Source organism: Notolabrus celidotus, chromosome 7 (assembly GCF_009762535.1).
Source record: "Notolabrus celidotus isolate fNotCel1 chromosome 7, fNotCel1.pri, whole genome shotgun sequence".
Lineage (NCBI taxonomy): Eukaryota > Metazoa > Chordata > Actinopteri > Labriformes > Labridae > Notolabrus > Notolabrus celidotus.
The window spans coordinates 37,043,399-37,057,067 of record NC_048278.1 but is presented as its reverse complement, the minus strand read 5'-3'; the positions used below and the strand labels follow the sequence as shown (position 1 = coordinate 37,057,067).

Genomic DNA, 13,669 nt, shown 5'->3' with positions numbered 1-13,669 from the left:
ACCTTATTATCATGACATTTAAAGAGGTGACATGCAGTGAGATAATATCAGGAAAGGGTTTTAGCATTTTTATTACATAACAGGAACATGAGACAACTTATGTAGTTAGGTGTGAGCAGTGACTGAACTTGAAACCAGACCCATGAGACAAAATTAACTCTTGGATAAGGAGTTAATGTAGGACAGTGCCTGTGAATTCAACTCAACTTGACTCAACTTTATTTACATAGCACCTTTCATACATATAAACAAAGCGGCAACCTCCGGTCTAAAAATATGAGTCCAATGCGGAAGTGCTAAAAACTGCAGTTCATCGAGGATCCGCTTGAGGCTGGCTCCGGAAGTACCGTAAACCACATACTACACCAATTCAAAGAAGCCGATCTTCACAGCAGAAATAAACATGTTTAAGGCCTGGTTCAAAAGAGGAGTGTAGTCTGGATAGATCATTTCTCGATCGGCACACACTGAACGGGGGTTGAATTATTTTCTAACGCGGCAATTTTCGAAGATATTAAAGGTGACATATCACGCTCTTTTCATCAATATATATTGGTCTAAGAGGTCCCCAAAACATGTCTTTAAAGTTTATTGCTCAAAAAAACACTTTGAAATCAGATTTTGGCATGCCTGAAAAACCCTCTTTTTCAGCCCTGCTCAGAACAGGCTGTTTTCTCTCTGACCACGCCCCCTCAGGAAGTGGGTGTGGCCTTGGCTCTCCAGCACGTTGATCTAATGTTTACATGTTGGCTGAATATACACGGCTGCTCACAGACCCGCGTTACTTCAACCCTCTGAATCTGATCCAGAATCTGATCCTGACGGAGAGGCGCCTGTAGCAGGACCTTTCTGAACCATTGGTCACAGATTTAGTGTTTCTTGTGGTTTTATTTGTCAGCATGTCGACGTGTGTCTTGGTACACAGCTACTAACATGTAGCTATGTGGCTATGCTGACTAGCGCTAGCACTTATCCATGAAAACTAAAAATCATCCACTAGATCTTCAAATCTGCAGACTTGGGGAGTAAAACCGACCTTTGTGTTTATTAAGACAGCCTACAACTAGCATGCCTCCCTCCTAAGCTCCTTGTTAGCACACATGTGTGCAGGGAATGAAAAACGGAGTAGGGGTTGAGTTGTATTTTATACAGTCTATGGGCTGAACAAGCTCCGAGCTCTGACTTCCTGTTACAGACCGGACGGCGTTGTGACGTATGAAAAACACTGAAAACTGAAACGGCTGGTTTCAGCACACATTTACAGAAAGGTTTCACACACTATCTCAAAGCAGGACCTCAGCACTGAACAGAGGAGACAACTCACTCCTCCTCCAGCTGGACTGAACCTGAGCTTTCAGCAGTGGACAGAGGAAGGGGGAGAGGTTCTGCATCAGGCCCATGCTGCATGGAACGACAGCTTTGCCGCTGATGAAGACAGGCGTGGAACAAAGACAATACAGATAAACAGCATACAGGTGGCATGTGTTGTGGCAGCATGGATTTTATCTGAGGGCAACAGAGTGGGGATCCATAGCTGCACCGTATGAAGAATTAGAGACACATATCCAGACACTCAGGGCCACTGCACTGGGTTTATACTCTTGCTTCTATAATACCAAGTACATTATAGTCATATTGACAATGCAAATTACTTTTGACATATTTAATATTTTACTTTGAGCCAAGTGAATGCAAACAAAGTTTGTTTTCTTTCAACAGTCTTGTATTTTATTTTTCATTTCATTAACATATCTGTTCCACGGTGTATGATGATACAACTTTACACTTTTCATACAGGCAGGTTCTGTAAGAGTGAAAGAGAAGATATAGTGATGGTTAGCAGAGGAACAAAAGGAAGCTTAGAGTGACTACATGTGTCACATTTTACTCTAAAAGTAAAATCTTTTATGATCAGCCATGCTGGTTTATCAATATTTAGACTATGCTGCAGATATCAGATATATAATATTTATATTTGTCATGTAAGTGATGCTAGAAAAATATGCCTGCATGTGTACAAACTTCTCTGCGTTGGATGCGTGCTTGTGCTAGTTCTGTTGTAGGTGGTGGAGGAATCCCAGGAAGATGTCCAAGTCTTCTTTGGTCATCAGGTCTTAGTGTTCTTGTTTTGGGAAGTCTCTTCCCAGATTTCAACCGTCTTCCAAGGATTTCTCTCTGAAAATGAGGGATGTAAAGTTACATGGGAGACTACAGTTCTGCAGTCTTAAGGCTTCTTCACAGTAGATGCTCCATGTTTTGGTCGTCTTATTGTAGTAGCTTTTGTTCCCGTCACAATACAGAATTTATAATTCAACGTTAGGGAATGATTTTTTTCCTCCCATGTTTTTAAAATTCCACAGAGGTAAATAGCAAATATTTTAGTTATGTTGTGTGTTTATGAATGCATTTTGTACTGAAGGCAGAGACATGTCTAATAAGAAACTTTTAGTATTAAAGGTGACATATCATGCAAAATGGACTTTTTAATGGTTCTTTACCTGAAATATGTGTCCCTGTCTACAAACCCCCCGAGAATGAAAAAAATCCATTCTGCCCCTGTTCTGATTTCTCCACCTTTCTGTAAATGTGTGTGAAACCAGCCGTTTCAGACTTCTGTGTTTTTGTTACGTAACAACAATATCCGGTCTGTAACAGGAAGTCAGAGCTCGGAGCTTGTTCAGCCCATAGACTGTATAAAATACAACTCAACCCCTCCTCTGTTTTTCATTCCCTGCACACGTGTGCTAACAAGGAGCTTAGGAGGGAGGCATGCTAGTTGTAGGCTGTCTTAATAAACACAAAGGTCGGTTTGACTCCCCACGTCTGCAGATTTGAAGATCTAGTGGATGATTTTTATTTGTCATGGATAAGTGCTAGCGCTAGTTAGCATAGCCACATAGCTACATGTTCATAGCTGTAGCTGTAGCTGTGTACCAAGACACACGTCGACATACTGACAAATAAAACAACAAGAAACACTAAATCTGTGACCAATCCTTCAGAAAAGGTCCTGCTGCCTTTCTGGCAGAGGTCGGTTTTACTCCCCACGTCTGCAGATTTGAAGATCTAGTGGATGATTTTTATTTATCATGGATAAGTGCTAGCGCTAGTTAGCATAGCCACATAGCTACATGTTCGTAGCTGTGTACCAAGACACACGTCTACATACTGATAAATAAAACAACAAGAAACACTAAATCTGTGACCAATCCTTCAGAAAGGTCCTGCTACAGGCGCCTCTCCGTCAGGATCAGATTCAGAGGGTTGAAGTAACGTGATCTCTGAGCAGCCGTGTATATTCAGCCAACATGTAAACATTAGATCAACGTGCTGGACAGCCGAGGCACACCCACTTCCTGAGGGGGCGTGGTCAGAGAGAAAACAGAGTGTTCTGATGAGGAATGAAGAAGAGGGTTTTTCAGGCAGACCAAAATCTGATTTCAAAGTGTTTTTTTGAGCATAAACTTTAAAGACATGTTTTGGGGACCTCTTAGACCAATATATGTTGATGAAAAAAGCGTGATATGTCCCCTTTAATGCCACCACTCACATTGTCACCATCAGAGTCAGGGCTGCAGGCCTGTGGGTGTGCGCCTCATACACTGGTGAGCTGAATGAAAAGCGTTTTGCAGCATACATGAGGATGTGGTTCTGGAAGGATTCCAGGTGTGGTGTAGTGCTGTAAAGGGACAGACAGTTCATCAGTCATTGCCCTCATCTATTTTAATAAGATTCATCAATTCATAATTTTGTCTTGAAATGCGTTTGTCTTACTGAAAGTTGGTAAACTTCTTCACATCCTTCAGCCAGCCTTTACCAGGGACGATGGATGCATGAGCCTGATGTGATGGAGAGCCTGTGTAAAACATAATGAAGAACATTGTAGGATTAAATCATCAGCTCAGTATTTGAGACTTCAGTGTAGAGATCTAAAACATAATCACATAGTCTGACAACTCACCTCACACCATCCATGGCTTATCTCTGCTGCTCTCATCAAGTGGCCCGTGGTCACAGCTTCCAAAAGACCAGCTGAGCTGGTCTCTGACATGGAGGAGGACACGATGCCACATTATCTGAGGAGACATCACAGTGAAACACATAATGTATTGTTCAATAAAATCCTTGGAGAATACTGAATACTGAATCATACTTACTGACATCTAAGTGAAAGCTGGATGGTGATCAACAGGACTCCTAACCCTCTGACTTTCAGAGCTAACATTAGGGGATCCTTGTGTTTTATCACTGTGTAACTACATGCAACTTTGAGAACACAGTATGCATCTAATAACTCAACCCTCACCACGCAGAGCACACATACTACTGTGTTATACCAAGCCGCAACCTCCAGTCTCAAACGATGAAGCCAATGTGGAAGTGTTATAAACTGCAATACATCGAGAATCCTCTAGAGGCTGGCTGCAGAAACACCGGAAACCACATAGACATGAATAGGAAGAAGACGATCTTTGCAGCATTAATAAACATGTTTACAGCCTGGTTCAAAAACCGGCTTGGCTCTATGAAGCTAATCTCTCTATCGGCACACACCGTACGGGGGGTTAATTTTTTTCTAACGTGACGGTTCAGGAGATATTAAGATTATGAGTTTTTGCCCAAATAAGGACATGACTGACGTGACTCCCGGTCGGGAACACATAGCTATTGGCTAAGAGGCTAACACTACGTCACACTCTGCCTGGTTGAGTTCTGCATTACCAATATGGCTGCTGCCGTCGATTTGCTTCAAAACAGCTCTCAGGAACAGATGGGTGACATCACGGATACTACGTCCATATTTTATACAGTCTATGTGTTATACCTGCAACATGTGGGCTGTAATTATAGACTGTATGGCTGTAGTACACATTATCACAGACTACTGTGTTATACCTGCAGCATGTGGGCTGTAGTTCACGTTATCACGGAGAGCTTATAGGTACCAGCTTTGCTCAATGCATGCAGCTAACACTAATGAGCTAGCCGTTTGGCTAACGCTGTTTGACCTACATACAGACGTTTATTATAGTGTAATAAAATATCACATTGTGATTTAAAGCAGAAATCCAGCATTACGTACCTGTCTCAAAGAAGAGGGTCCACTTTCAGTCACTTTAACTTCTTTAGTTCTCTCCATCTCTGGGAAGCTATCCCGAAGTGTTTCAGACCGGGCTCTGTCACACTCCGGTTTGCTTTCTTCATCTCTTCTGTCTTCTGCCTCGAAGTGCAGCATCCTTGCGATGTCTGACAATGTTGGAGGTCTACAAAAAAAATTAAAAAACACTGTATTTAGATTTCAAAAAGATTGCAAACAAGAAAAAATATTTCACATGACATGATTATATAAACCTATAACACTGTAACTCATCATCAAGATGGACAGAACAGCAAACACTTACCTGTTGGTGGTCCTTATTTTCCTCCCTAAAAATAAAAATAATACAATCAACAACACGTAAAGGAAACAACACCTTATTATGCAAAATGCATTAGTCTCTAGTGTCTCTAGTGCAACAATTTTTGAATATTCGATTAAGGTTACCAGAAGCCTCCTCCAAGAATAGCCACGCTCCACCACAAGGTGGAGGGGTTTGTGTGTCCGGGTAATACTCAAGCCCCCGGCTGAGCACCTCGGTGTTGGAGTTTTCCCCGGAACGTCCACGGGAGCTGCAGTCTGGCACGTCCACAGGAGCTGGAGACTGGCACATCCACAGCAGCAGGCCGTCCACAGCAGCAACTCAGGGGCCTATGAGCCAAGGAATCCAGAGAGGTATATTGTTAGGCACTTTGATTTAAGTGATTTTGTCGAAGCTTGAATACAGAGCACATTTTGATATTCTGTATGAATTTTTGAATATTCGATTAAGGTTACCAGAAGCCTCCTCCAAGAATAGCCACGCTCCACCACAAGGTGGAAGGGTTTGTGTGTCCGGGTGATACTCAAGCCCCCGGCTGAGCACCTCAGTGTTGGAGTTTTCCCCGGCACGTCCACAGGAGCTGGAGTCTGGACCGTCACCAGGGCTCTGACTGTCATTTGTGCACTAAATGGCAGATCGGAATACACGGCCTTCTTGGAGTCTCTGGGTGGGGTTCGATGGATGATTGGGAGGAAATGCCTGCCACTCTGAATCCAAGTGGTGTTCTGTTGCATGACTTCTGTGCTGGTCATGGGCTGTCCATAACTGCACCATGTTTGAGCATAGGGTGGTTCATAAGTGTACCTGGTACACTTATGAACCCCCTATGAACAGATCCATACCATCCCTGCTCTGTCTGTCACACCCCATCATCTCATCCTGAACTGACTTTCTTGACTACTGCTGGCATTATAATGCATAATATATTATATTATATGATTATCTTGCTATATTATATTATGTTATATCACATTATTATTGTTTACTACAAGTCACGGTCATATTACATTCCCATATTTATTTTTATTTATTGCTTGACAACGACAACGTGACAACGAAACAACGTGACAACGAAACAACGTGACAACGAAACAACGTGACAACGAAACAACGTGACAACGAAACAACGTGACAACGAAACAACGTGACAACGACAACGTGACAACGAAACAACGTGACAACGAAACAACGTGACAACGAAACAACGTGACAACGAAACAACGTGACAACGACAACGTGACAACGAAACAACGTGACAACGTGACAACGTGACAACGAAACAACGTGACAACGACAACGTGACAACGAAACAACGTGACAACGAAACAACGTGACAACGAAACAACGTGACAACGAAACAACGTGACAACGAAACAACGTGACAACGAAACAACGTGACAACGAAACAACGTGACAACGACAACGTGACAACGAAACAACGTGACAACGAAACAACGTGACAACGAAACAACGTGACAACGAAACAACGTGACAACGAAACAACGTGACAACGAAACAACGTGACAACGACAACGTGACAACGAAACAACGTGACAACGAAACAACGTGACAACGAAACAACGTGACAACGAAACAACGTGACAACGACAACGTGACAACGAAACAACGTGACAACGAAACAACGTGACAACGAAACAACGTGACAACGACAACGTGACAACGACAACGTGACAACGAAACAACGTGACAACGAAACAACGTGACAACGACAACGTGACAACGAAACAACGTGACAACGAAACAACGTGACAATGAAACAACGTGACAACGACAACGTGACAACGAAACAACGTGACAACGAAACAACGTGACAACGAAACAACGTGACAACGACAACGTGACAACGAAACAACGTGACAACGAAACAACGTGACAACGAAACAACGTGACAACGAAACAACGTGACAACGAAACAACGTGACAACGAAACAACGTGACAACGACAACGTGACAACGAAACAACGTGACAACGAAACAACGTGACAACGACAACGTGACAACGAAACAACGTGACAACGAAACAACGTGACAACGAAACAACGTGACAACGAAACAACGTGACAACGACAACGTGACAACGAAACAACGTGACAACGAAACAACGTGACAACGAAACAACGTGACAGAGGGTCCACTTTCAGTCACTTTAACTTCTTTAGTTCTCTCCATCTCTGGGAAGCTATCCCGAAGTGTTTCAGACCGGGCTCTGTCACACTCCGGTTTGCTTTCTTCATCTCTTCTGTCTTCTGCCTCGAAGTGCAGCATCCTTGCGATGTCTGACAATGTTGGAGGTCTACAAAAAAAATTAAAAAACACTGTATTTAGATTTCAAAAAGATTGCAAACAAGAAAAAATATTTCACATGACATGATTATATAAACCTATAACACTGTAACTCATCATCAAGATGGACAGAACAGCAAACACTTACCTGTTGGTGGTCCTTATTTTCCTCCCTAAAAATAAAAATAATACAATCAACAACACGTAAAGGAAACAACACCTTATTATGCAAAATGCATTAGTCTCTAGTGTCTCTAGTGCAACAATTTTTGAATATTCGATTAAGGTTACCAGAAGCCTCCTCCAAGAATAGCCACGCTCCACCACAAGGTGGAGGGGTTTGTGTGTCCGGGTAATACTCAAGCCCCCGGCTGAGCACCTCGGTGTTGGAGTTTTCCCCGGAACGTCCACGGGAGCTGCAGTCTGGCACGTCCACAGGAGCTGGAGACTGGCACATCCACAGCAGCAGGCCGTCCACAGCAGCAACTCAGGGGCCTATGAGCCAAGGAATCCAGAGAGGTATATTGTTAGGCACTTTGATTTAAGTGATTTTGTCGAAGCTTGAATACAGAGCACATTTTGATATTCTGTATGAATTTTTGAATATTCGATTAAGGTTACCAGAAGCCTCCTCCAAGAATAGCCACGCTCCACCACAAGGTGGAAGGGTTTGTGTGTCCGGGTGATACTCAAGCCCCCGGCTGAGCACCTCAGTGTTGGAGTTTTCCCCGGCACGTCCACAGGAGCTGGAGTCTGGACCGTCACCAGGGCTCTGACTGTCATTTGTGCACTAAATGGCAGATCGGAATACACGGCCTTCTTGGAGTCTCTGGGTGGGGTTCGATGGATGATTGGGAGGAAATGCCTGCCACTCTGAATCCAAGTGGTGTTCTGTTGCATGACTTCTGTGCTGGTCATGGGCTGTCCATAACTGCACCATGTTTGAGCATAGGGTGGTTCATAAGTGTACCTGGTACACTTATGAACCACCCTATGAACAGATCCATACCATCCCTGCTCTGTCTGTCACACCCCATCATCTCATCCTGAACTGACTTTCTTGACTACTGCTGGCATTATAATGCATAATATATTATATTATATGATTATCTTGCTATATTATATTATGTTATATCACATTATTATTGTTTACTACAAGTCACGGTCATATTACATTCCCATATTTATTTTTATTTATTGCTTGACAACGACAACGTGACAACGAAACAACGTGACAACGAAACAACGTGACAACGAAACAACGTGACAACGAAACAACGTGACAACGAAACAACGTGACAACGAAACAACGTGACAACGACAACGTGACAACGAAACAACGTGACAACGAAACAACGTGACAACGAAACAACGTGACAACGAAACAACGTGACAACGACAACGTGACAACGAAACAACGTGACAACGTGACAACGAAACAACGTGACAACGACAACGTGACAACGAAACAACGTGACAACGAAACAACGTGACAACGAAACAACGTGACAACGAAACAACGTGACAACGAAACAACGTGACAACGACAACGTGACACGAAACAACGTGACAACGAAACAACGTGACAACGAAACAACGTGACAACGAAACAACGTGACAACGAAACAACGTGACAACGAAACAACGTGACAACGACAACGTGACAACGAAACAACGTGACAACGAAACAACGTGACAACGAAACAACGTGACAACGAAACAACGTGACAACGACAACGTGACAACGAAACAACGTGACAACGAAACAACGTGACAACGAAACAACGTGACAACGACAACGTGACAACGACAACGTGACAACGAAACAACGTGACAACGAAACAACGTGACAACGACAACGTGACAACGAAACAACGTGACAACGAAACAACGTGACAATGAAACAACGTGACAACGACAACGTGACAACGAAACAACGTGACAACGAAACAACGTGACAACGAAACAACGTGACAACGACAACGTGACAACGAAACAACGTGACAACGAAACAACGTGACAACGAAACAACGTGACAACGAAACAACGTGACAACGACAACGTGACAACGAAACAACGTGACAACGACAACGTGACAACGAAACAACGTGACAACGAAACAACGTGACAACGACAACGTGACAACGAACAACGTGACAACGAAACAACGTGACAACGAAACAACGTGACAACGAAACAACGTGACAACGACAACGTGACAACGAAACAACGTGACAACGAAACAACGTGACAACGAAACAACGTGACAACGACAACGTGACAACGACAACGTGACAACGAAACAACGTGACAACGAAACAACGTGACAACGACAACGTGACAACGAAACAACGTGACAACGAAACAACGTGACAACGAAACAACGTGACAACGACAACGTGACAACGAAACAACGTGACAACGAAACAACGTGACAACGAAACAACGTGACAACGACAACGTGACAACGAAACAACGTGACAACGAAACAACGTGACAACGAAACAACGTGACAACGACAACGTGACAACGACAACGTGACAACGAAACAACGTGACAACGAAACAACGTGACAACGAAACAACGTGACAACGAAACAACGTGACAACGAAACAACGTGACAACGACAACGTGACAACGAACAACGTGACAACGAAACAACGTGACAACGAAACAACGTGACAACGAAACAACGTGACAACGACAACGTGACAACGAAACAACGTGACAACGAAACAACGTGACAACGAAACAACGTGACAACGACAACGTGACAACGAAACAACGTGACAACGAAACAACGTGACAACGAAACAACGTGACAACGACAACGTGACAACGAAACAACGTGACAACGACAACGAAACAACGTGACAACGAAACAACGTGACAACGAAACAACGTGACAACGACAACCTGACAACGAAACAACGTGACAACGAAACAACGTGACAACGAAACAACGTGACAACGAAACAACGTGACAACGAAACAACGTGACAACGACAACGAAACTACGTGACAACGAAACAACGTGACAACGAAACAACGTGACAACGACAACGTGACAACGAAACAACGTGACAACGACAACGTGACAACGAAACAACGTGACAACGAAACAACGTGACAACGACAACGAAACAACGTGACAACGAAACAACGTGACAACGACAACGTGACAACGAAACAACGTGACAACGAAACAACGTGACAACGAAACAACGTGACAACGACAACGTGACAACGAAACAACGTGACAACGAAACAACGTGACAACGACAACGTGACAACGAAACAACGTGACAACGAAACAACGTGACAACGAAACAACGTGACAACGAAACAACGTGACAACGAAACAACTTGACAACGACAACGTGACAACGAAACAACGTGACAACGAAACAACGTGACAACGAAACAACATGACAACGACAACGTGACAACGAAACAACGTGACAACGAAACAACTTGACAACGACAACGTGACAACGAAACAACGTGACAACGAAACAACATGACAACGACAACGTGACAACGAAACAACGTGACAACGAAACAACGTGACAACGAAACAACATGACAACGAAACAACGTGACAACGACAACGTGACAACGAAACAACGTGACAACGAAACAACGTGACAACGAAACAACGTGACAACGAAACAACGTGACAACGAAACAACGTGACAACGAAACAACGTGACAACGACAACGTGACAACGAAACAACGTGACAACGAAACAACGTGACAACGAAACAACGTGACAACGAAACAACGTGACAACGACAACGTGACAACGAAACAACGTGACAACGAAACAACGTGACAACGAAACAACGTGACAACGAAACAACGTGACAACGAAACAACGTGACAACGACAACGTGACAACGAAACAACGTGACAACGAAACAACGTGACAACGAAACAACGTGACAACGACAACGTGACAACGAAACAACGTGACAACGAAACAACGTGACAATGAAACAACTTGACAACGACAACGTGACAACGAAACAACGTGACAACGAAACAACATGACAACGACAACGTGACAACGAAACAACGTGACAACGAAACAACGTGACAACGAAACAACATGACAACGAAACAACGTGACAACGACAACGTGACAACGAAACAACGTGACAACGAAACAACGTGACAACGAAACAACGTGACAACGAAACAACGTGACAACGACAACGTGACAACGACAACGTGACAACGAAACAACGTGACAACGAAACAACGTGACAACGAAACAACGTGACAACGAAACAACGTGACAACGAAACAACGTGACAACGAAACAACGTGACAACGACAACGTGACAACGAAACAACGTGACAACGAAACAACGTGACAACGAAACAACGTGACAACGAAACAACGTGACAACGACAACGTGACAACGAAACAACGTGACAACGAAACAACGTGACAACGAAACAACGTGACAACGAAACAACGTGACAACGAGACAACGTGACAACGTGACAACGTGACAACGAAACAACGTGACAACGAAACAACATGACAACGACAACGTGACAACGAAACAACGTGACAACGAAACAACGTGACAACGAAACAACATGACAACGAAACAACGTGACAACGACAACGTGACAACGAAACAACGTGACAACGAAACAACGTGACAACGAAACAACGTGACAACGAAACAACGTGACAACGAAACAACGTGACAACGACAACGTGACAACGAAACAACGTGACAACGAAACAACGTGACAACGAAACAACGTGACAACGAAACAACGTGACAACGACAACGTGACAACGAAACAACGTGACAACGAAACAACGTGACAACGAAACAACGTGACAATGAAACAACGTGACAATGAAACAACGTGACAACGTGACAACGTGACAACGAAACAACGTGACAACGAAACAACGTGACAATGAAACAACGTGACAACGAAACAACGTGACAACGAAACAACGTGACAACGAAACAACGTGACAACGAAACAACGTGACAACGAAACAACGTGACAACGAAACAACGTGACAACGACAACGTGACAACGAAACAACTTGACAACGAAACAACGTGACAACGACAACGTGACAACGAAACAACGTGACAACGACAACGTGACAACGACAACGTGACAACGACAACGTGACAACGAAACAACGTGACAACGAAACAACGTGACAACGAAACAACGTGACAACGAGACAACGTGACAACGTGACAACGTGACAACGAAACAACGTGACAACGAAACAACATGACAACGACAACGTGACAACGAAACAACGTGACAACGAAACAACGTGACAACGAAACAACATGACAACGAAACAACGTGACAACGACAACGTGACAACGAAACAACGTGACAACGAAACAACGTGACAACGAAACAACGTGACAACGAAACAACGTGACAACGAAACAACGTGACAACGAAACAACGTGACAACGACAACGTGACAACGAAACAACGTGACAACGAAACAACGTGACAACGAAACAACGTGACAACGAAACAACGTGACAACGACAACGTGACAACGAAACAACGTGACAACGAAACAACGTGACAACGAAACAACGTGACAACGAAACAACGTGACAATGAAACAACGTGACAACGTGACAACGTGACAACGAAACAACGTGACAACGAAACAACGTGACAACGAAACAACGTGACAACGAAACAACGTGACAACGAAACAACGTGACAACGAAACAACGTGACAACGAAACAACGTGACAACGAAACAACGTGACAACGACAACGTGACAACGAAACAACTTGACAACGAAACAACGTGACAACGACAACGTGACAACGAAACAACGTGACAACGACAACGTGACAACGACAACGTGACAACGACAACGTGACAACGAAACAACGTGACAACAGTCAAAAACAAACT

At 43.6% G+C, this 13,669-nt stretch overlaps 1 protein-coding gene across 3 annotated transcripts; it reads right to left on the bottom strand.

Annotated features, from left to right (window-relative positions):
- Positions 1-1,705: 1,705 nt before the first annotated feature.
- Positions 1,706-6,341, bottom strand: LOC117815943. Of its 3 annotated transcripts, none has more exons than XR_004631868.1 (9): positions 5,876-6,341; positions 5,546-5,749; positions 5,403-5,427; positions 5,084-5,264; positions 3,962-4,076; positions 3,775-3,856; positions 3,551-3,679; positions 2,019-2,175; positions 1,706-1,804 (listed from the first exon to the last, which is right to left on the bottom strand). XR_004631868.1 is itself a non-coding variant. In XM_034687974.1 (8 exons), the coding sequence occupies exons 1-5, from the start codon at positions 6,170-6,172 to the stop codon at positions 3,963-3,965; spliced, it is 642 nt and encodes a 213-aa protein (XP_034543865.1). In that variant the 5' UTR covers positions 6,173-6,341; the 3' UTR covers positions 1,712-2,175; positions 3,551-3,679; positions 3,775-3,856; position 3,962. The 3 variants fall into 3 exon arrangements, 1 of the variants encoding a protein (XP_034543865.1); XR_004631869.1 differs by having other exon boundaries at positions 2,023-2,175; XM_034687974.1 differs by having other exon boundaries at positions 1,712-2,175; positions 5,546-5,701; positions 6,007-6,341.
- Positions 6,342-13,669: the final 7,328 nt, after the last annotated feature.

Coding starts and splice junctions, on each gene's coding strand:
- LOC117815943 (XM_034687974.1), bottom strand. CDS start 6,172: ATGACCAGCACAGAAGTCATGCAACAGAACACCACTTGGATTCAGAGT. Junction 5,702..6,006: donor AGCCCTGGTGACGGTCCAGA/CTCCAGCTCCTG, acceptor GGATGTGCCAGT/CTCCAGCTCCTGTGGACGTG. Junction 5,265..5,402: donor AAAATAAGGACCACCAACAG/GTAAGTGTTTGC, acceptor TTTTTTTTGTAG/ACCTCCAACATTGTCAGACA.